Raw genomic sequence first — 25,366 nt, 5'->3', positions numbered from 1 at the left:
AAAGTAAAAATCCCTCTTTATCTGGATTCAAACCTGGGACCCCCTGTTCGGAAGCCAAGCGCTTTACCACTCAGCCACCACACCACCCTTCTTCACTTGCATCATCAATCAATTCACTTCTTGGTTGTCGTTGCATTTGGATCATTTGAACAATTCTTCTTCTGATGGCTTATTGTCGATTTAGTTGAAATTGGCTTCAAAAGATCAAGGTACCGGTTGATAGGAAAAAAAGGTGACAGCTTGAAAACATTCAACATTAGGATTACTAGTTGAAATGTGGTACGGTATGTGGTGGTATGGTTTCAATACATGATCCGTTTAAAAAAAAATCTTAAGGTAGACCCCAAATGGACATAAACAACAGCAAAGATTTAGACCATTGGCTTGAAGTCTTGAAAGAGTCGACACTGGTACCTAAGTAAGAGATTTTATAATAGAACAGAAAGAAAAGACACTATGTTGCAGAATAAATATTTTCAGCAATGAAGTTGGTAGTTTTTTTTTTCATAAAATGTTTAAAGATTAACAAACAACTAAAGTTAGAGAAAATAAATTAAACTTTGATTTTATAAAGACAATTTATTGATCAAACATTTAAAAAATGCACAAATATTGTAGCCTTAATATTCATATATATATATACATACACACACAAGTAAATCAAGACGAAATTGAAATGCAGTTCTTTTGGTCCTAATAACCAGCTGATCTGATTAAGGATTCAATTGTCAACAGAATTTGTTTCTGAAATAAGGATGCGATCCAAATAAGCAGCTGTTCTGATTAAGTGGATTCAAATATATATATATTACACTACCAGGAGTATATATTTCTTTATAGACCTTTTTTTTTGCTTCCATATAGAAAACTTCTAAGATCCATAGAACAAATGGTAAAAAAAAACTAATAAGCTTTATCTAGCCATAAATCCCTAATTTGAAGGGTGGTAATGTAAGGTTAGGGTTTTTAAATGATTGAATCATTTTTAGCAGCCTGGATGTACAAGGTAAAGCTACTAAAAAATGATTTAACAGTTAGCTTAATGCAAAAGAAAAATGTATCTATGATACAAACTCTTACAATCATATTTCTAGACCATTCACTTGAGACAAGAGATTATTTATTTAGTGAACAGTTCAATCAACTTTTCCATTTAATTTAATTTCATTTTAAAAAGCTAAAATTCATGAGAAATAACATAAAAAAAGGAGCAATTTCATATTCTGATTGACGAAATCGCCCCCCACAAAACAAAAACATTGCTTGTTGGCGCAATGTTAATAAAAAATTCAGATTTTTAAATTGATGTAAAATGTGATCTTAGCGAATAAAGTAAACAGAATATATTAAATAACTGCTAAAATAACACTTAAACAGTCAGAAATGCATATATTTACAGACAAATAGAAATACACATAAGTAAATGCAGTCTGCAACATCAATACAGATTAAAAATGAGATATGGAAGAATATGTACTCATTTAAACTTTCTACAGAACCTTAGACATTCACTAAATCACAAAATGGTAAAGCCAAGAAACAACAAAGCTCAGATCAGAAGAAATAACTCATCATTGTCGTCTTCTGCAACTAGCAAAATGTGGATAACAGGAACGTCAAGGACGTTTTATTGACTAATATTTTAAAACTCTTACAAATATAAATAAATATAGCTTGAAGCCAAGTGAAACCACAAATTTAGAGGCAAGCGAATGCACGAAAATCTGCAATACTTTTATTATCAATACAATATTAAAATATAATTTTTAAAAGATTTCAACTCACAGAACACAAGGCAGTGAAAGTGTTGACAAATAAGTCATACTTATGAAAATATCTTACCATGTAACATACAGATGTTCCTAAATCTTCTGAATCGAAGACATTGCCATTAAAATAAGTGAGTAACATTAACATGCATTCATGTATACATGAAACAAGACACATGTCAGTGAAAACAAATGTTTTCTGGTCTCTTAATGGTCAGTACATTCTTTCTTCAACAACCACCATGATCAATTCAACAACTACACCACAAACAAAGCTGCAATCGCATAAAGTCACATATTGAGCTAGATCAATGTTTCCCAAACTGAGTGCCCTGGGCCTGAATATGTCTTTCACAAACTACTGAAATAATTAACTAGTAGGCCATCACAAAAAATTTTCTCTAAAAAATAAGCCGCTAATTACTCAGAATGTGCAAACTGTTTGTTAAGGAATAAGTTTGGGAAACAATGGCCCAGGCTTACAATATATCAATATATAAATCTTTATAGCAAGGCTTGAATTCCAACAGATTTAAGCTTTGGAAAAGAGATGATGTAAAATCTATTTCATTTTAAAACTAGACAACAGGAATGTATGCAACCAACAATACTTTAAAAAACTCAAACCTCGTAACTTTTTTTTATAAGATCTTTGTTTCTCTTAAAATTCTTAGATTACATACAGCATGAACATCAGTGAACAAGACTTGAAGAAATGTAGAGGACAGCCAAGAGAAAAGAGATAGAGAGATGTTGAGAAGACTACAAGAACCAAATATCATAATGAGCATTTATTGCAAGCAACAAGAGTCAGACACAATTCATACATTTGTTTCCTAGTCAGTGCAAGTTTCATAACTCAGTCTTTGTCTCATGTGTTCCATCATCACCTCCGATGTCCCCTTTGAGCTTGTTCTTCTCTGAGAAGTAAATCAAATAAATTGAAAGTTAGCAAAAAGCAAACAAGATTAGATAACAAAATTGACCTTACAAAATTCTGTAGTTTATTTTTTGTCTCCCTTAAAATTGTAGAATGCCACTCTAGTGCAAGTAAAACAGATTTCCCTCTGCAGTTTCTTATGGGTGTTAATGCACTGAGTGACCAGCTGTCTCTATTACCAAACAGTACCTAGTGACCTCCAGTTTTAAGAAAAAGCCTGTCTAAACCCGGAATGGAACCCAAGACATTCAGAGAATTGCATATGAGCTTACTGATAGGTCTCATTGCAAGTAAAACAGATTTCCCTCTGCAGTTTCTTATGGGTGTTAATGCACTGAGTGACCAGCTGTCTCTATTACCAAACAGTACCTAGTGACCTCCAGTTTTAAGAAAAAGCCTGTCTAAACCCGGAATGGAACCCAAGACATTCAGAGAATTGCATATGAGCTTACTGATAGGTCTCATTGAGGAAAAGTTTCTTTGCTATTTTAGAGTGACATGAAATTTATATTAGGTTAAGACATTTTTTTTCTCTTTTTATCTTCATTGAGTTCCTGGGTACGCTGTTCTGCCTCACCGTGGCACCCAGGTGAAAACGACCATTAGAGCCTCTCGCCCACGCTTCCCACTAATCATAAATTTTTAAAACATTTTCCCAAACCTAATTACTATTTCTAATATTATCATCAGGAAAAACAAGAGCCAAATTCCCCCCCCCCCCCCACCTCAATAAAAGAGACGTTGATTTAACAAAAAATTTTAACTTTTGATAACTGAAATAGCCTATAACTAAATTATAATATGTATCAAAAGGCTGGCTAGATAATGAAGAAAAAAAAAGAAAAGAGAGAATGGTTAAAGCTACGAGGGTTCAACCATTTTAGAAGCATGAAAGCTTCCTGGGATAAAATGCAATTTGACAAATAGAGTCAAAATGCAACAGGAGAAATAAAAAAAAAAAAAACCCAGTTAATATGGCAGAGGAGAACACAAACAAAATGAGATTTCATTAAAAGTTTCCATCCCTCAATTTCATTTCAAATAGGTATTCAATGCTAAGGAAAATAATTGCCTTAACAAAATATTTGTCCCGAAACACTCCAATGTTTTAAGCAGAAAACCTTAAAGATTCAATTATATGAGAGTTAAGGCCTAAAATGATATCAGAGTTTGGGTTTTTCGGGTTTTGGGTTTTTCGGGTTTTTGTCCTATACTTTTTTTCATAGGACAGATTGGTACTGGCCATGTGTTGTGGACTTAAAATAGTCATTACAATACCCCTGCCATCGTACAGGAGATTTCTACAACTTTAAAAAAATGTGAACATCCTGGTAGATTAAGAGTTGGGTAGTTAAAATATTAAAATTTTCCTCACAAAATAAATTTTATTTTATTTATAAAGATAAAGAGAACCCCGCACAATTCAACTAAAAAAAAAATGTAGAGTGTTCTCTGTTATGTTTTAACTTAAGACAAATCCTGACAAGTCACCCAAGAACATTTTATAAATAATCCATTAAATCAACAACAAACAAAAAAGCCTACCTAAGTTATTGCTTTTTTTAGTTTTCTTTTTGGAACTCTTCTCTTTAGAACTCTTCTCTTCTGAAGTTTTCTCAGTTTCTCCAGTCCACTGCTCAGCTAAACATTCTATGGAAGTAACAAACATTTATTGTGTTGATAAATCATCTGCAGTAATTACATGAAAGTTGTTGTTACAGTATGCTTCAGGAGATATCAGTTTAGTAAAACTAATTGGTTGACAAATATAACACAAAAAAGTTCCAAAAACCTTTTTTCTCTGGTTACTTAAGTAGAAGAAAAGAAGAAAAAAAAAACATCCTTTGTGAAATAAAAAAAAAGAATATTTTATGTCCCTATTTCTCTCATAAATAATAATAATAATAATCTTTATTATCCGTAAGGAAATTTGTCTTACAATTTGTGCATTACACCAAACAAAAAACATTATAACTATAAGAAATCAAAGTGTACATTCACACCAGACTCACTCATAATTTACATGTGACAAAGTTTATACCAGATTGTTCTTATTTAATGATTTGATTGCCAGGGGAACAAAAGAGTGTTTGTGTCTGTTTTACATGTTTCGGATGTTCCTTCAGAGTTGAAGATAGTTTACTTCCTAGTCCAAACCTCCCGCAGGACGACGGTGGATGGGAGCAGGCAAGGTTTGAACCCTGGACCGTCAATAAATCCAAACGACAGTCCAGCGCGCAAACCGCAAGACCAGGCAGCCATCCCTTTGTGTCGAGGGAAGAGAAGGATTGTTTAAATGGCTTACAGTAATTTTGCAATAATATCATACCTTGATCATTATGAGATAACACCCTGTCCCTACACAGAAACTTTGTCAGATCTTTGTGCTGATTGTTCCAGTACCAATCTTCAATGTCATCTTCATACTCTTCCACTATTTTAAAACACTGCAGAGAAATTTTTTTTTTTTAAATACTTGAAAATTTACACTACAATGGAATCAAAGGAAATATATTTTAACATACAAAATAGTGCAAGTAAAATATTTACTTTTCTCTGCATTTCAGTAACGCCAGATGAGGGCGTGTCCCACATTTCATAAGGTATTCCCAGCTCAACTTTGACACCTTTATCTCTGGACAAACAAATGTCACAATTAATTAAATCAATCTTAAAAGATTATTTAAAAAATAATTTGACTAACTGGAAAAAAAAAACACAACAAAAAAAAAAAACCCTTGCAAAATGAAAATAAACAAAACAAAAAAAAAGTTTTAGTATATTTCAAGAAGTTTCTTAGCATGGGATACAATCGTGGAAGGCACCATGTTTTAGAAGCCAAAGAAGTTTCTTAGTACAGGAAACAATTGGGCCATACACCGTGATATGAGGCTAAAGAAGTTTCTTATAAAAGATATAGATAAGTGGGCAAGCCATCGTAACTTGGAGGTTATTCTTAGAAGAGAATATAAATATATAAGGCATCGTGTCTTAGAAGCTGAATATGGAACTAGTTTTATGGAAATGATATGAAATTGAAGAGTTATATTCTTTGTGAATAATTCTTTTCTACAAGGTACCTTCTGGAATAACATTATCATAACAGAACTTATAACAGTAGCAAACAAAAAGCTAAAACTGACTTCAAATTATGAAGCGCTTCCATTGTCTGACTTCTGCCTTTAGCAAAACGTAAGCTTCCTTTTCTTTCAGCATGAATGTTATACTCCAGTATTTTGTCGCACACATGAGGGTCATTTACTGCCTCAATTAGTCGCAGCTCACTGAAAAACGAATCAAAAAATTTATCAAAAGGCTCATTATTAAAATGATAAATCAAGAATTTAGTTTTGAACATTATCTAATGAAGAGTACAATATGTGGAACAAAAACTACTCTGGAAACAAACTTGAATTCTCTTTTTGGTGGTGGCTGAGTGGTAAAGTGCTTGGCATCCAACTTAAGAGTCTAGAGTTCGAGTCCTGTTGAAGAATGAGCTTCTGTATTTTTAGGACCCCCCTGAGTCCACCCAAATTGCAATGGGTACTTGATTAATGCTGGGGAAGTGAAGGCGGTTAGTCGTTATGCCGTCAGATGACGCCCTCATTAGCCGTCAGCCCTAGAAACACACAAGCTCTTATGTTCCTATAGATTGCAAGATCTGAAAGGGCTGCTTAACCTCACTTTTTTTTTTCAGAAGGGGTTGATTGGCAGAGGATCACTAATTTGAAATCAGATGAAGGTTAGGATTGATCTCCCTTTAAAATGACCTTTAGCTCACTCAACTAAATAATAGGTAAATGGCACATGCTTGAAAATGTAGTGGTTGTTCATTTTATTAGCTACTACACGATAACCATTGGCCACATAAACATATGACAACTTGGTCTTTAAACTTCTCCACTATCATTTCAATAAAGTATCATCTAGAGTCACTTCACAGTGGTATACCTCACTGGTTTTAATTTACAGCTTTTAAAACATACCCCTTTTACTGTTATGCCAAGTAACATACACATTTCTAACCCCCCCTTAAAAAATGCATACGTACCATTTATTATATTCTATGGAGTCACTTCACAGTGGTATACCTCACTGGTTTTAATTTAAAACAAGACTCCTTTTACTGTTATGCCAAGTAAAATACACATTTCTAGCCCCCCTTAAATAAATTCATACGTACGATTTATAATATTCTTTTTTCTTCTTCTTTGTGTCCAGCCCATAACCTGTCTCGATGACCTCTTTTGTTTTGCCGGTTTCATCTAGTCTACCTTTTAGTTCAGTCGTTAAATACTTGCAGACTGTGGACATAAAAAAAGAGATCACAAATGGTAATGTTTACCACATCGGATAGTTAGATAATATTGCAGAGTTTAAGTACAATTTTCAAATGAGAAGTACAAAGATTGGGTTTAACAAATGTAGATTCAAAAAGAAAATGACTGTCATAGTAAAGGAAGAAAAGAAACCCTAATCATTTAATGATATGCCTGTAAGAAGACGTTGGCATGAAAGAACCATTGCTTTCTATTTAAAATAATATTTGATATGTGATATTTTGGGTATTTTGGCACGTCAGCAACAATTTAGGTCATGTCGTGCCATAAACCCTCAAGGGTTTCTTCCCTTTTATAGCTCAAGATCTAAATGTTATACATTATTGTGGTGACACAGTTGCTGTGTGGTCAACCGTGACACACGGTCAAGTGTTGAGTATCGAGAGTTAGGGGACTTGGGGGAAGTGACTAGTGTGTAAACAAGAGAGAGAGAGAAAGGTCAGCGAGTGAAGCAAGAGATCTGTACATAACGTTGCCGTGTATATGTTTTGTTAAAATGTTCCATAATTAAAAAGGCACTTAAAACGTAAAAGGACTTGTTTCTTCACAACTGGCGACCACGACGAGATACGACGAGGCACAAGTAAGTAGAAATGTCGATGTACAAAATATTTAGAGAAGCGGGCAAGGAAAATGGTCTGCAAGTGAAGAACTTGAAAAGTTCATTACACTAAAAATAACACAGGAGGAAGAAAGGGAAGAAAGGAGATTTAATAGGGAAGAATCCAAAAAGAAAGAAGAAGATAGTAGAAGGAAGGAAATTTTACAACTAGAACTAAAACTTAAAGAAAAGAAAGACAAAGAACAGCAAAATGAAAAGGAGGAACACTTTGACAAATACAAACAATTAGACAGAATGTCTCCATTTGACGAGAGCCAGAATGAATGCATTGACTCATATCTACTGAGATTTGAGGATATAGCAACATCATGCAACCTCCCACAGACAGAATGGGCAAGAAGCCTCATGGGGCGCTTAAAAGGTAGAGCCATCAACATCTGTCTTCAAATGAGAGATGAAGAAAGAAAAGAGTACGTGGCCGTGAAGGAGGCGTTGCTGAGACAGTTTGGCTCCACAAGTTAGGAATACAGAAGGAGATTGAAAGAGTCGACACCTCTGGCGAACGACGATCCTCAAATATTCGTCACCAACATGTCGATATACTTCGATCGATGGGTAGACCTGTCAAAAGTGGATCACAAATATGAAACCCTCAGAGAACACATCATAATGGACGCTGTGATGGAAGCTTACAATAATAATGTGAAAACATACGTCACGGAGCGAGAGCCAAAGACCATCAGCAGCCTGATAGCAGTATAAGGCCGCACACCCAAGGGAAGTGTTAGCTAGAGAGAACCCAACTGCGACTTTTATGGCAAACAACGCTGCAAGAATGCGGACTCCAAGCCCTCTATATAGAAGAGAGAACGCTGACAAGAGCCCAACATATAGATCTCGAAGAGAGAAAAATGAAGAAATGAGTCCAACATATAGATATCGAAGAGAGAAAGATGAAGAAAGGAGCCCAACATATACTTACAAGAATAGAGAATATCAACGTAATCAGCAAAGAGTTCGTTTCCAATGTCAAATTTGTGGTAGAACAAACCACACAACAGAGACTTGCTTCTACAACCGACGCAATAAAGATTGGAACGACAGACCAAGAGATCGAGCATTTGCTGCCAAACACACTAATAAACTGCAGGTATACCCAGGCTTTGTGGGAGAACAAATGACCAACGTTATGTACAGATCTCTTGCTTCACTCGCTGACCTTTCTCTCTCTCTCTTGTTTACACACTAGTCACTTCCCCCAAGTCCCCTAACTCTCGATACTCAACACTTGACTGTGTGTCACTGTTGACCACACAGCAACCGTGTCACCACAGAAACTTGTTTCTTCACAACTATTAAAAACAAGGTCCATCTCTATTTAAAATAACCAGTGTAAGACTAAGACTAAGACTGCTTTATTGATCCTTACAGAAATTTGTTGTGATTACAAGGACTCTTTTCTAATATACAGAGGGTTAGGAATGATCTAGATTGTACATTGTCTATGGCATGATCTATTGTACAATGTCTATGGCATGATCTATTGTACAATGTATATGGCATGATCTATTGTACAATGTATATGGCATGATCTATTGTACAATGTCTATGGCATGATCTATTGTACAATGTATATGGCATGATCTATTGTACAATGTATATGGCATGATCTATTGTACAATGTATATAAAGTAAAAAAAAAAGTGTTGAGAAGGGAGGGGAAACATTATGATTAGTTGTAGGAAGTAATCCTCTTCTTTTTTGAAGTGACGTTTGTATTATATAAGATAAGAAGTTAAAAACTTTTTCTTGTGTCTTAAATTCCTCTTTTAACAACTTTCAAGTGTTAAAACCAAATGAGCTTGATATTCTTTGACATGCATGCGATGTAAAATGTATTTATATGTGATTTTCCAATGGATGGATGAATAACACATTTTTACTGAATAAACTTTTACAAATGCACATTGTATAATTATATACCCCCCCCTTCAAAAAAAAACAACAACAACAAACAAACCCAATGCTTAGATGAGAAATCTGCCAGGGGAGATCAATCTCATCCTATTTATAGTGTATATTATCTCAATCTGCTAGAAATGCAAAATAACCCAAAACCTGAAATGAATAATATATCAGCTGTAACAGCAATGGTTGGACATTCACTATGCTAAATGACCTTTAGCTAGAATGTTGCTATAGAAACAGAGGATCAATACCATGTTGCAACAATTTTTCTTATCAAATAATGTCATTCTCTATGAGTTTTTTTCCATTTATTCAAATGTGTTCAACATAATCAACTAATCCAATAGCTCAGATTTGTGCCTAGACAAAAAAAAAATGTTATAACAGTTATAACAATATTCTGATTCTATGGTGGTACTGCAATAAGAATTAAGATGACGCAATATAGAAACCTAATATTGACCTAACTGCCCTAACCAAGGTTAAATAACACTTTAGTTAAAAAAAAGAAAAATTCTTTTAATAAACCCTACTGCTTTGTTTGATTTTTAAAATAATTTTGTCAATATGAGGATTCCAAGATAACTTTTTCATTTATTATGACACCTAGAGCTAGATCTAGGTAATTTGAGTATTTAGTTTGCGTAACTATTTAACTGGTGTTAAAGTAGATCTAGTTTTTATTTGTTACAAAGCTTATGTTATCTCACTGTCTGTTTGTCTGGTAAAAAATTTGAAAACATTGTTTCTCCCACACCCATTCTCAGATTAAGCTGAAATTGTGCACATTTATTTCTTTTACCTGACAACAAAAGAATCAATAGAAATTAACAAATTTGTTAATTAACTATTGGTAATTAATTATATTGTTTAGTATCCTGAACAAGGGAAAGAAATTGTACTTGACAGATGTGATGGTGTAAGTTGAATTAGCCCCCTTAATGACTCTTGAGCCAGAGTGAACATTTTTTTATGCATTTAAAAAAAGGATTATGTAAACAATTACCAAGACACCCCTTCTTCCCTCCCCCTTTCACAACTGGTCCAGACAAATGAGAGGATCATAGTGCGTTGAGAAATAAAAACAATTGGTAAAAATATTTCTAATCAAACAGATTTATTATGTCCAGGTCAATTATGCATATTATTACATGAATGATCCAAACTAATTGATACAATTACACTCAAATATGGAGGCATGGTGGCTGAGCAGTAAAGGGCTTGGCTTCCGAACTGGTCAATTGTAGTCGAGCAATATGATTGTTAGTCACAGAACAGAGGGTCTTATGGTCAAATCAGTGGAGTTAAGATTTTAGAGCTTCCTTAAGGTAAAAACACAACTTTAATGCTTATTTGACTATTGCTGGAGAAGTTTGAATAGATTAAATAAATAAATATTTACCGAAATTCGCGGACTCTGGTCAGTCTACACAAATGTCTATATCAGTTAGTTAAGGAAGTTGAAAACATTTAGATCATGATAGATCTGCAGCAAAGAATTGAATGTTGGTTGTATAGGCCTCCTTCAGTCCTAGAAAGACTGTGGTTCTCTAGTACAGCACTCTCTAATGTGACTGTACACATAGAGCCCTATTCAATTTACACTTGTCTTAAATATATAAAATATAAGCTTTGTTTTTTTAAAAAGTATTTATATATTTTTTTCACTCTTTAGTTAATAATTGGCATTTTTCTGGGTGGAAAGACATGCTGATGAAAGCAAACTAATAGATGTCTAGTATAAAACAAAACATTACATGATGATGGGATCTAGATCTTTCATTCTTTGTTAGCAAACTTACCTTCACAAAGAGAGGGATCCCTGTGAGGATCTTGTTTAGAAATTGAATTATCTTCCTCGTCGTCTTCACAACGAACTAGAATTAATTGTACACTCAGAAAGAAAAGAACAGCCAGATTCACAATTAAACTATTTTGCATTTTGCAACCCCAGATTTACTGTTAATACTGCTTGGGTTCAGATCACAGGAAACCGACAAGGAAGTTGATATTCCCTTTTGCTACTCAGACATCGTCATCTTACCCCTAACATAGTAATGATGTTATTAACTTATTATCACTGGGCTGACTGGGTCGGTCTGAGCAGCTAGAATAGTTACGAGAGGAAACGAATATGAACAGAAACGAAACTGCTTATGGAAATTCCCAATTTTCCATTGATCCCTTTCTATCTGCCTAGCTGTGACTATTTTATTGGCCAAAAACTAATTTTAACATAAAATAAATCATTAAAATAAATTTAAAAAAATAACATTTTCCGCATAATGAAACTTTAACAATACGTTTGAAATCATCATAAAATAAAAATCTAATGATTATATGTTTTAGGTCTAACTAGGAACTAGAAAGTGGGCGTATCTTTGCTGCAGATCTATCATGATCTAAAAGTTTTCAACTTCCTTAACTAACTGATTTAGAAATTCGTGTAGACTGACCAGAGTCCGCGAATTTCGGTAAATATTTATTTATTTAATCTATTTTTTCATACAGATCATAGTATTGTGATAGCCACTGAAATATTACATGTTCATTTAATGATATAATAATATATTGACTCGATCTGAATTACCTAGACTTGTGTCTTGTCTTAACCAGGAAATGCTAAGTAATTAAATTTTATTAAATAAAACTAAATAAAATAGACAGTTAATCCTATAGCTATACTGGTGCTACTCTCTCTTTCTCTTTTACTCTAGATCTCTCTCAATGCAGACCTTGGGCTTTATATTTAAGTCATTGGTTAATATGCATGACTAAATGCATGACGCGTAGGACGTAATCATCTTCTTTTTTGAAGTAACGTCTGTATTATATAAGATAAGATAAGATATATTATTTCTAGATCTAGAACTATATCTAAATCTACAATTCTCAAAGTTCAGAATAGATTTAAAAAGTTGAAAAACATTTTTCTTTAAAATATGCAGACACTTAAAAAACAACAAACACATTAAATAATAATAAATATATAGAGAATATTATAAATTCTACTAAATAACACAAATATTCAATATTTATTTTTATTTTGTATATATATATATATTTTTTTAGATCATCAAAATGACTGAAGTGCATGATTTTGGTATTGCGCCAGTAACTTGTCACACTTTTGACAAAAATAGAACGGGTAGGTATATTTTTAATCATTGTGATTTATTTATTTTCTATGTCTTATTTAAGCAGATATGCCTACAGTCCCGCATTATGCAGAATCGTCCCACAAAAGCATAAAAAAATCTCACATGTTCTGCCATTCTGCATTCGCGATTTTTTTTTTTCCGCCAAGTCTGAATTCCGACCAAAAAAAAAAAAAAATCGCAGATTTTTCATTATTTATTAATAGTGCGAAATGTAAATACTGAATGCAAAATAAAAATACTGAATGCAAAATAAAATATATATAGGTCTGTTTTTATTGTTTACATTTCATCTCCTCACGAACCCGGATCTGTGTGTCCTAAATTTACAAAGATATGGTTGAGCTATCTAGATCTAGACATAGATCTAGTTACTAGTACTCTAGGTCTAGATACTAGATCTATTCTTAGAATCTAGTAAGTGCTAATAAGCCAAATGTTCCATTCAAATCCCTTTCTAATGGCTCTCTACTAGTACTACTAGTCTAGACTTAGACTTAGTTTAGTAGACTAGAAGTCTAGATCTAGTCGCAATCTAGATCTATTCTAACACTCTCAACTGGAATAGGAAAGGCAGGGAGCATTTTCCAAAGGCTGCAGCCTATTTGAACTAGCCAAGCCATTGGACTCGAGACAAAAATACACCTTCTCAACACAATCGTCATTCCAACTGCTACATATGCATGTGAGACGTGGAAGTCATCTGTCAAAATTGAGAAAAGACTAAATGTGGCTCAACAGAGATGGCTGAGATAGATTTTGGGAGTCAGTTACACAGATCGGGTCTCAAACAAAGAAATCCTATGCCGAACTGGGAGTCGAACACTTAGTGAGGTTGTGACTGAGCGTCGCATGAGGTTTGCGGGACATGTTCTACGTCAAAATGAATTACGCACACCAAGAGTTGCGATAACATGGAAGCCAAAACAAGGAAAGCGCAAACAGGGACGTCCTCATATTTCTTGGCGACACACCTTCATGGAGGACCTCAGAACAGTGGACACCAGGTGGGAGGAGGCTTCAGACATTGCCAGTGACAGATCTTTATGGAGACAGCTTGCCGCCCAATGCACCGAACGGTGTGGGAGGACCTAAGTCTAAGTAAGCAATCTAGCACTAGATTACTAGATAAATAGATCTAGAATTCTAGATGATTATCATCATGATACTAAATCTAGAACTAAGAATAATCTAGATCTATCTACAGAAATAGACTTAGAAGGTGATAGTGATAGATCTCTAGATTTCTATATATCATTATGTAATAAATTTAGTTCTCAATAAGTCTTTAGATCTAGACATAAATATTTAGATCTATAATATAATTATTATAATCTGTATTCTTAGACCTAGAGGACTTATTAGATGTAGGTCTAGTCCTAGACTAGTAGACTCTTAAATTATTTTAGATCTAGTAGAGACAACTTCTAGAGTGACTAGAGTAGAGCCCTAGAAAAGGATAGATAATCAAGTAGATCTAGAATAATCTAGATCTTGTCATTAGATTTAGATCTAGTAGTAACAAATAAAAATAGTAACATTTTAGTCTAGGTCATTAGAATTCATCATATAGGAGCTAGAACTATTGATTTCAAACAAAGGACATAATTATGAATTAAAGATTTTCTTACTTTTAATTATAATATTTACATCTAATTTATAAGAAGCAAACTAGTATTGTTATTAAAGTAATTATAATTGAAGTTTTATTTATATATTAGGTACAGTATGGCTGACAAACATAAAAGCGTTTATGTTCCACATTGGGCCCCAAAATTCCACATTTTCTACCTGAGTGTTCCACATTCTGGGTTTTGAGGGTAGGCGTGTCTGTTTAAGTTAATTAAAATAATTAAATGCTGAATAAATTAAAATAATAATCTATTTAAAGCAGATAAGATAGAATTATCCGTACTTAATTTTACATCCTTTAGAATGAATTTCCGGTACTAATTTTGTCTAAATGCAAAAAGTATTCTGAGTGAAAAATTCAGTTTACAAATCAGACTCATCAGTAGCCACTTATTACCACCACATTTTCATAAATAAATCTATAAAAAAATCATGCAACCTTGATGTCAAGATTAATAGAAATTATTTAAAGGTTTCTGCCGTTGTCAATAGCATTTAATAGCTAGTGTAGATGATTAACTTGATCATTATTTTTCTTCAATTCAGCCATTATTTTTAGTATTGAAACATTTTTACTTCTTCTTCTGAAAGGTTTGGCTCTGTCTCATAATGATTCCAATGTGAAAATTTACAAGAAGTCTGCCAATAAGTGGCAGGAGACTGACACCTTAAGTGAGCATGGACAGAGAGTGACCAGCATTGACTGGGCACCCAACAGCAACAGGATAGTCACCTGTTCAGCTGTAAGTACTCCCTGAAGCTAACACCTAAGAATAGAATAATTTGGATATTATTATATTATCACTCATCAAACTTTACTTGATTATCATCTTTCACACTAATACATCAATAATTGAGTCATACAGATTTTAAAAAAAAATTATGTTTTGTCTATTCTATTAGGATCGTAACGCATTTGTTTGGATGTTGGAGGATGGTAAATGGAAACAAGTGCTTGTCATTCCTCGTATTAATCGTGCTGCAACTTTTGTTCGTTGGTCACCAAAGGGTAAGATAAATTTGTCATAAAAAATTGAGCTTAAAAAACATAATTGTAAGACACATGAGTAAATAGTTAAGTTTCTGTCATTTATTTCTTTAAAAAGTCATGAAGAGTTAGTTTTCTTTCCTCATGTCGAACATCATATTGCTATTTCAAAAATTTGTTTAGAAAACAAGTTTGCAGTTGCCAGTGGGTCAAGGTTGATTGCTATCTGCTACTATGATGTAGAAAACAATTGGTGGCTTAGTCATCACATTAAGAAGCCAATCAGATCAACTGTTACTTGGTAAGGTCATAGACAGTTGACCTTGTTTCTTTTGACCTTTTTGTATGTGTGTATAGTTTTGCAAGAATCTAAAAAAGATAACTACTTTTATTTCAGAAAATATATATTCTTTTAAAGATGGCTAAATAATAGAAATAATAATTATAAGCTACTTTTGTCTGTTTATCTTGAAGTGTATTGAAAATATAGTTTGACTAGACTGCAATAAGATAACTACTTTTATTTTAGAAAAATATGAATATTCTTTCTAAGATAGCTACATAACAGTAGACATAATAATTATTATAAAAGGCTCTTAATTTAAGAGACTAGTTGCTTTACCTAAATATTTCTTATGTTACAGCCTTGACTGGCATCCCAACAATGTCTTAATAGCCGCTGGCTCCACTGACTTCAAGTGTAGGTTGGTACCTAACCTATTTTTGTATACCTAAAAAATTTAGCTTTAAAAAATTTAGCTTAAACTACTTTGACTAAACTTTATCTGTAATATGAATTATAATAAGTATTACGTAAACCTTGCTTGGGATGCTGAGCAGTAAAGCCTAAAAAATTTAGCTTTAACTACTTTGACTAAACTTTATCTGTAATATGAATTATAATAAGTATTACGTAAACCTTGCTTGGGATGCTGAGCAGTAAAGCGCTTGGCTTCTAGATCAGGAGTTCCGGGTTCGAATCCTGGTCAAGAATAGGATTTTTTATTTCTGGATCTTTGGGCGCCTCTAAGTCCACCCAGCTCTAATGGATAACTGACATTAGTTGGGGAAAAGTAAAGGTGGTTGATCCTTGTGCTGGCCACATGACACCCTCGATTACTGTATGCCACAGAAACAGATGACCATAACATCATCTGGCCTTTAGATCGCAAGGTCTGAAAGGGGAATGAGAAGAAACCTTGCTTGCTGAATATCATGGGATTGTAAAAAAAATATATATGTTTAACTATTTTAATGATTAAATGATTAAATTTATTGAAGTAAAAGTATTACTTCTCCAGCACTCTTTGACCGAGTAACATTTAGTTATCTAGATTGTTGTAACTTAATTTGCAGTACTAGATTGAATTTTATTTCATCTGTGTTTGTGTGTTCCAAGGATATTCTCTGCCTATCGCAAGGAAGTTGATGAGAAACCCGGCCCTAGCTCTTGGGGGTCCAAGATGATGTTTGGAGCTTTGATGGCAGAGTTTGCCAATGGTGGAGGTATGAATGTTTTATTTTATCTTGCAGTTATTGCAGTAGCTTGACAAGCTTCTTGCAGTTTTTTAAATAGTATAATTAGTTAGTAAAAAAACTGTTTTTAAGTTTTTTTTTGTTTGTTTTTAATATCTGTTTTATGTTTTCTTTGCTGCTCTTCAGGTGGCTGGGTTCACTCAGTCTCTTTCTCTGCCAGTGGTAACAAGGTGGCCTGGGTTGGACATGACTCAAGTGTATCTGTTGTGGACTCTACTAAAGGGAATGAGTATGTTAGGAAACCTTTTTTTTTTTCTTTTAAATCCGAAATGTTGTACAGGCATTCATGAAATAGCTTGTACAAGCACGGTACACAGTTTCTGGCATCTAAAGTATTGAAATATTTATGTAGTAGAAATATATTTTTTATAATATGAGGTTGTTGATGCAGCTATTGAGGAAGGAGGTTGGGGGTATTTAAGATAATGGATCTTTTTGGTGATTAAATAAAGCCATTCATATGACTGGACTGCTTGGTTGTTGCTCTGGACTGTCATTTCGTCGTCTTCATGGTCCCGAATTCATACCATTCCCACTTCCAGCCATCATTTGTCGTCTGCAGGAGGTTTGGAATAAGAAGTAGATTATCTTCAACTCAGAAGGAACACCTGAAACATGTAAAACTAAACATTTTTCCAGCAGAAGTTATTAGCCAGAGAAACAGATAATCTTAACTACATGCTCCTAATCAACCATTTAAACCTTAAAGGGGTCTGGAAAATTATATCAGTTTATAGATAAATATATTGGATAAACATTTAGATATACTTTATTACGTTAGTCGTATATTTACAAAACTTGTATGTGTTCCTGTGTTTAGATTGTTGGTAATTAAAGATAGCTTCTTGCCCTTTATGGGAATAACTTGGATCACAGAGAACAGCCTTGTTGCAGCTGTAAGTATAAAACTCTTGTTGTTTTATACCCTGAAAAATTATTCTTATTTGAACTCTTTCTCTCTGTAATTATTCTGTACGTCCCGATGGAATTATTCATTTTACTCATGAGTGTTTCACTATCCTGTTAAGATTAAACTTGCAAAATTTTTGTATGTTATCAGGAAATGTTATTTTAGGTATATAATTAATATAATTGTTGGAAAATGTATGCACTTTTTTAAATAACAATGATTAAAGTTTATAAAACCAAAAAATAATTTAATTTAATGGGGTCAAATTAGCGTTGGTTAGGAGAGAAACCTGCTTCACCACATCCATCCCATGGAGGGCTCTGGCCTGCTTCACCACATCCTTCCCATGGAGGGCTCTGGCCAGCTTCACCACATTCTTACCATGGAGGGCTCTGACCTGCTTCACCACATCCTTCCCATGGAGGGCTCTGGCCAGCTTCACCACATTCTTACCATGGAGGGCTCTGACCTGCTTCATCTCATCCTTCCCATGGAGGGCTCTGGCCAGCTTCACCACATCCTTCCCATGGAGGGCTCTGACCTGCTTCACCACATTCTTACCATGGAGGGCTCTGAACTGCTTCACCACATCCTTCCCATGGAGGGCTCTGGCCAGCTTCACCACATTCTTACCATGGAGGGCTCTGACCTGCTTCACCACATCCTTCCCATGGAGGGCTCTGGCCAGCTTCACCACATTCTTACCATGGAGGGCTCTGACCTGCTTCATCTCATCCTTCCCATGGAGGGCTCTGGCCAGCTTCACCACATTCTTCCCATGGAGGGCTCTGGCCTGCTTCATCACATCTTCCCATGGAGGGCTCTGACCAGCTTCACCACATCCTTCCCATGGAGGGCTCTGACCAGCTTCACCACATCCTTCCCATGGAGGGCTCTGACCTGCTTCACCACATTCTTCCATTCAGATCTCTTTTGAGCTTTTTGTCTCCATGTCCAAACTCTAAGTTGTTGTAGGTCTGACTGTACATCAGCAATCCATTGGCATGCTTTTTAGTCGCCTGCCTTTTTTTTGTTATTGCCAGTAAACAATTTTTTCTCCTGTTTTCTGACATTCTTTCAAGGTGACCTGTACAGCCAAGTCTGTTCTTTTTTTTTATTTCTGACACCATAGGTGGGTAAGTTGGGCTATCACACTTGCTAAACAGGCTTAGCATATTCCATGTTGCAAAAAAAAAAAATCATGTCCTTTTGTAACAACATTTTTTTATATGACAAAGTTCATCTGGGGGAGTGTCCCTTTTAGTGATCTGGATAGCTGCCTTTATTTTCGGGTAAGGTGCCCTGGCCTTTGTGGATCCCTCCACTTCCTGCAAGGCAGCAGGTTTGATTTTGGTCCACTCAGGTATTTTATTTTCCCGATACCCACCATATTCCCACCTAGAGAGGCGCTTGATGGGAGATCAGCAACTCCAAATACGATTGTACCCCCACCCTATCCCAACACCCCCCCCCCCTCGATACTGTTGACAGGCTTAATCATTGTGTCCATATTGATCTTACTCTTTCTCAGGGCTATGACTGTAACCCTATGCTGTTCTCTCATACTGGTGGAAAACTCACTTTGGTTGGACAGCTTGACCAATCTCAGGAAAAGGAATCTGGACAGATAAGGTATTTGAAAATGTAACTGTGTTTTTGTTGCTGGGAGAATGAAACCTTTCCCAGTTGTGAAACTATAAACTACATTTTTGGTTTCATTCATGTGCCTGACTGTCTCAAGGTCTGAAAAGGGTACTTTACTTACTTTTACTTACCTGACTGTACAATTCTTAAGTGTAGTGTGACATTTTGGACCAGTGCATATTACAGCTGTTTAAGATAATATACTTCAGAGTATTTCAACCAGGCTAACAAAAAAAAAATAGTCTTATTACTGCCATTGTTTAAACTATCCTGTCTTACGTTAGTGTGAGGTCTTCACCTTCACCACTTTCACCTATCCCTTAGTCCAGCGGTTCTCAACCTTTTAAGCTCGGCGACCCCTTTTTACCCCCTCCCCCCCCCCCACTGCTGCAACCCCCCGCACACACACACACACAGCAATAGAAGAATAGACAAAATAATCCATTTTTTCAGTGGTCTTAGGCGACCCATGGCAAATCGTCAATCGACCCCCAAGGGGATCGCGACCCACAGGTTGAGAACCCCTGCCTTAGTCTGTCTGACTGTTGGGGCACCATACAAGAACTGTCAAACGTCTTTTCCCATTCCACTCTGTCGTAGCAACCAGATTGATTAAAATACTCCAGATTAATAATATATTGCTATAGAGCCTATAACGTAACTGAAATAAATCTAAAACTCAGTTACTGTAAGTAAAGACTACCACAGAAAATAGTTTTCTCGCTCTTCAAGAACCATTATTTATTTTCCACCTTTTCAGGACATTCTCTAAAAAACATGTCCTTTTCTTACGTCCCTAGCCATGTGGCATCAACACATAGACTGACTACCACTCAGTTCTGACTCTGACCAATGTTTATATAAAAATTTAATAGTAAAAAAAAAAAAAGTCAAGTTCCTCTTTCAGACCATGCAGTCCATAGGGCTGATGGTTTGAAGGTCATTCTTTTGTGGCCTACGGATAACAAGGGTGTCATGTGGCCAGCACAATGACCAACAGCCTTTACTTTTCTACTTTTCCCCAACTAATGTCAGATGGCTGCCTGGTCGTGCGGTTTGCACGCTGGACTGTTGTTCAGACTTATCGATGGTCCCGGGTTCAAACCCTGCCCGCTCCCATCCCCCGCCGTCCTGCGGGAGGATTGGACTAGGAAGTAATTATCTTCAACTCTGAAGGAACATCCGAAATAATAAAACATTTTACAACATTTTACCCATTAGATCCCCAAATTAAAAATCACAGTCTTCGCCGGGATTCAAACCTGGGCCCTCTGGTTTGGAAGTCAAGCACTTTACCACTCAGCCACTGCGCCTCCATAAAGATTTAATGCTACTATATTAAAACCTTTTTATTTGATAAGAGCGCAAAACTAATAGCTAATGTTCTGTCCCTGTAAGATATATGTATCCTGCATTTCAGGTGTAGAATTAAATACTTTTTGAATATAGCAGAAGTCAAATATTTAGTTTAGAAAGTTACTTTAATACAAACAAGAAACCTGCAAATGTAGGATTTAAAATGACTTGTTAACTTTGAGCATTTATATTGGTGCTCTAGTTCTGTTATATTTACATCAAAGAACTGCTCAGATGTTAAACTAGTTAGTTAAAAACTGGTGTTACTTTACATGTGATTTCAACTCGTTTTGTAAGTACTAATTATGGTAACCCATCAAAGCATGCACATTGCTGACTGGATTAAGTTCACTTGTAGATTTGGCAGATCCTTAAGCTGGAATTCACCCCCGCTGCCCATCAATGGGAGTATGGAGGAAGAAGAGGAGGAGACCTTCACCAGAGTCAGGTTCAGTGGCATGGCCCGACCTTTAGAATGGTGCTCTAGACTAATCATGTGACCTACATCATGTGACTAATCTTTGTGCCACATTGTAAATGAACACGTTGGCTCTTTTAATTTCTTTGTCCATAAAGAAATGATTCAATTCAAACTTCTTGGCCTTGAATGTTTAATTAGAATTTATTCTCCTTGGTTTCATTACGTCATGTCCTGGCGACTTTAGAATTTGAATCTTGTTTGCATTTTTGAAATTAAGCTGATATATGAAGCGAGATAGGATAACTCCTTGATGCGTAAAATAAAAATAGTTCAATAAAATGGGATCAAGGGGAACTACTTCAAATTAACTGCATGTATGTTAGCAAAAAAGACAAACAAAAGGTGTTTGGTATAGCAGAGATGATCTGATTCTTAACATATTTTGGTTGTAATTAATTAGTTTTAACATCTAGCTCTGCTTGTGCATGTGATTTGATTGGATGCATTTGTGTTTTTATGCGTGTTTACAGAAAATGAAACTTGGAACTTTTTGCTTTCTATACTAACTGTCAATTCTCTAAAAGGAAACAAATGGTTTCTTGGAGAAAAACTTTATCTTTACCAGTGAGATTGTCAGCTTGGTGTTTTAACAATTAGCAGCTTCTGTAATTCATAGTTTTTCTAAGTTTTTTTTTTTTTATATTTTGCCAATGTGGACAGTTTAAGAAAGCTGGATTAATGCTATCAATATGTTTCTTGCACTTACTTAAACATTCTGATTTTTTTTTTACTTGGTTATGTTTAAAACAAAAAAAAAAGTAAAAAAATTTACATCCATTTCTTTGGTATCTTTTTGAAAGAAATACAACAAAGAAAGATAGATAAATGCTTCACTAGGGGCAAAAATTTTATGGCATAAGAGAATATAGATAAATGCTTCATTAGGGCAATAATTTTATGGGCGTAAGAGAAGATAGATAAATGCTTCATTAGAGCAATACTTTAATGGCATAAGAGATCAATATCTTCAAAGAGATCATTTACTTACTTATCTATTTACTTCTTAGTTTAAGATAATGTTTGGAAATTCAGTTTCCCTACAATTGTCCACCTCAGCGTTACCCAACTATAACAATATAAATGCTTTATGAATTGGGTTTCTTTGTACTTCTCTGTGACAACAGTTGACTTTGAAACACTCTGACACGCAGTGGAATTAAGGAGTTTTTTTAATCTTTCTTTTCTAGCCTGATTGGAGAGGAGTTGATCATTTAGTCAAGATCTGATTTTGCTTGTAATTTTATATTTGGAATGAACATGAATTATGACCTTGCATTCTGTTGGATGATAAACTATTTAGAACAAACAGTTCAACTGTGAAATAGAAAAAGAAAATCAATCTCATTTTAAACTTATTCCAAATGTTAGTTTTTATTAATACATATCAAAGTTGATCACAGTTTTAATAGTGTTTTTATTCTTTCTGCTATTTCCTGATCAAAAGCTTTTTTTTTCATGCCTCAGTATATGCATTTCCAACTTCTTTTCATTGTCCCATGTAACAATGTCTGGTATACTTCTAAAATATGAGCTAACCTCTAATGTTTTAGTGCCATGAATCGTTTCAAAAACCTGGACAAGAAGGCCACAGCTTCTGAAACCTCGACTGACCTGAAGACCCAACATCAAAATACCATCACGTAAGTTTGCATCGATTCAGAGTCTATTTATAGTAGGGTCCTTTTGACATAAGCATTTTCGTATGTAAATAATATCAAGAACGCTTTATTAGAAGATAACTGTTGGCCAACTAACTAATAAAAATTGAAAAATAAAAATTGATTTGAGCTACTGCTTAGAAATTAAATTTTTTAATGCTATAAAGGGTAAAAAATGTGATCATTGTCACTCTAAATTACTTAGCTAATTGACACTTTCTATTTTTCTTACACCTGATCTGACTCTTTATTTTTTTATGTTTAACTTTTCCTCTTGTTGCCCATGGGCATTCTTCTTCTACTTCTAGCCAGCTTTATTGCTGCTGAGCTGTGAGCTCTTTTGCAGACTGTGCCAAGGGAAAATAGTGTGCTGTTTCTTCAGTTGTTCAGCACTGCCGTACAGTGTGTTGGTTATGTTTGGCTGTAGTGTAGTGCCTAAGGTGGATTAGGAAGGGGCATTCAAAGAGGATATGGTTTATGGTTTCATAAGGGTGGGCGCAGTGTCTACAAAGGGGGAGTTGTGTGGAATTTATTTTGTTAAGATGGTAATTTAACAGAGTGTGTGTCATGTTCTTAGTTGGAAGATTGTAGATTGCTCTTTGCGGGGGAGGAAGTTAATACTGTCCAGTTTGTTAGGCATGGTCATTTCTTTGTATATGGCTCTGCCTGTGTTTTCTGATGCCACTTCTTTTTGTGATTGTTGACTAACATTGACCTTAGGGTGAGGTAGTTAACAGGTCTACCTGGTTGTTCCATAGATGATCCTGTCTTTGATAGCTTATCTGCCTTTTCATTTTCCATGATGCCAATGTGTCCACTGCAAAGTGATGTTGATATTTAATTTTGACATCATCTGATATATTATCACAATTAATGTTGTCAACTCTCTTGGGCTGTTTGGGGCCCATGGACATAAAAGAATTTATATTCAGGTTTGGCTGGTTTACAGGTCTTCTTCTAGTTCTATGAAAATCTAAATATTAAATTAGTTTTTAAACTATGGATTCGGTGAGATTGATTCAATGTTTTGTTAATATTACTTGCACATTAATTGAAAGAAAGTAAGAACATTGTTTTAATGTCTCTGCAGCCAAGTGTCTGTTTACAGTGGCACCAAAGCTGATGCTGGCAAGATAGCGACCTCTGGTGTGGATGGTAACTTGATCATCTGGGACCTCAAGGTAAACATGACTATGTTTGATTTACTGCTCTATCAGTGCAAAGGTCAAATACTAGAATGCCTAATAGTACTACAATATTCTAATTTGATTGATTGATAATAATAGTACTTTTGAAGCTCGACAATTTTCATTCAAGTTGTAATTTTTTTTCAATCATCATCAACCAGTGTCATTTAAATCTAGTGTCATTTACATTTGAAAATCTTTAACTTTGTAAGTAGGTTTATAAGTAATTATCCTTTAAAGTTAATTCCATCCATCTAAGTTGTAATTACCAGACCAAATCATAAAACTTAACCACCAGGACATGATTTTAAAAACCCAACCTCTTTGTTTAGTCTATTCTAAAAAAAAAATCTACACTCTTTAGTTTTACAGTATATTTGGAATTAGATTACTGTAAAACTGCACATTTTTAACCTTTGCACATTTGAATTAAAAATTCTGGAAAAAAAAAATTACATGAATTCATCTGTGCTAAAGATTTTGAAGACAAAAGTTTTTAGATCATAATTTATAAAATATTGTATTTTGTAATATTTGAATATATTTATTATTAATGGTATTTGTTAATTAGCAAACCTTTGTTATTCCCATGCACTCATTGGTTTTTCAACATCAAAAAATTTTTTTTTTTTTTCCAGTCTTTAGAGAAAAGCATTCAAGGATTGAAGATCTCATAAAAGACACTGATGACTCATCACAGATGAATGCTACTCTCTTGCAGCCTATCAACAGATATCACCGATCTAAAACTCTCATATCTCGGCTATGGCCATTTTCCTCTGTTCAGTATCATCCATTGTCACTTATCAGTCCATTTTTTGTTTTTGTTTTATTTCTTTGGCTCGTAGGCTGTGAAAACTGTGAGTTCATGGCCATCGGTTAACTTTATGAGAATTTCATCTTTACTCTACTAAGAAACACTTTGCTGTATACATATAAACACATTACCTTGCGCTTTGCAAATTGAGACCATGATGAACCAAATGTTGTTCTTTTGTTGTAATAAAATTTTTAATGAAACTTCAAAATGTTTTTTTTTATCTTCTTTTTCTTTGTATTCTGTTGTGATGGATAAGAAAGTAAGCAGGCAAACAATCTTGAGTTCCCCAACAGTCATTCTAGATTGAACATGTCAGCAGTTAAACAGTTTTTTTTTTAATACCTGTTTTGGATGTTCTGTCAGAAATGAAAATTGTCATTGGTAACCCAAACCTCATGCAGAATGGGCAGGGGAGAG

At 34.7% G+C, this 25,366-nt stretch overlaps 2 protein-coding genes across 3 annotated transcripts; one reads left to right on the top strand and one right to left on the bottom strand.

Moving 5' to 3' along the window:
- Window positions 1–553: 553 nt before the first annotated feature.
- Window positions 554–11,675, bottom strand: LOC106061882 (protein canopy 4-like). Its single transcript, XM_056021827.1, has 7 exons — window positions 11,382–11,675; window positions 6,893–7,013; window positions 5,853–5,993; window positions 5,260–5,344; window positions 5,039–5,156; window positions 4,255–4,359; window positions 554–2,689 (listed from the first exon to the last, which is right to left on the bottom strand). The coding sequence occupies exons 1-7, from the start codon at window positions 11,518–11,520 to the stop codon at window positions 2,622–2,624; spliced, it is 777 nt and encodes a 258-aa protein (XP_055877802.1). The 5' UTR covers window positions 11,521–11,675; the 3' UTR covers window positions 554–2,621.
- A 223-nt stretch (window positions 11,676–11,898) lies between these two features.
- Window positions 11,899–25,157, top strand: LOC106061883 (actin-related protein 2/3 complex subunit 1A-like). 2 transcript variants are annotated; one of them, XM_056021824.1, is made up of 14 exons: window positions 11,899–12,053; window positions 12,652–12,727; window positions 14,961–15,112; window positions 15,273–15,378; window positions 15,541–15,658; window positions 16,002–16,061; window positions 16,757–16,863; window positions 17,020–17,122; window positions 17,714–17,789; window positions 19,335–19,435; window positions 21,162–21,251; window positions 22,835–22,924; window positions 24,033–24,123; window positions 24,768–25,157. In XM_056021824.1, the coding sequence occupies exons 2-14, from the start codon at window positions 12,661–12,663 to the stop codon at window positions 24,804–24,806; spliced, it is 1,200 nt and encodes a 399-aa protein (XP_055877799.1). In that variant the 5' UTR covers window positions 11,899–12,053; window positions 12,652–12,660; the 3' UTR covers window positions 24,807–25,157. The 2 variants fall into 2 exon arrangements, with proteins under 2 accessions (XP_055877799.1, XP_055877801.1); XM_056021826.1 differs by lacking the exon at window positions 21,162–21,251 and having other exon boundaries at window positions 11,900–12,053.
- Window positions 25,158–25,366: the final 209 nt, after the last annotated feature.

The sequence above is a fragment of the Biomphalaria glabrata genome, chromosome 2, assembly GCF_947242115.1.
Source record: "Biomphalaria glabrata chromosome 2, xgBioGlab47.1, whole genome shotgun sequence".
NCBI lineage: Eukaryota > Metazoa > Mollusca > Gastropoda > Planorbidae > Biomphalaria > Biomphalaria glabrata.
This window is presented reverse-complemented; position numbering and strand designations above follow the sequence as displayed.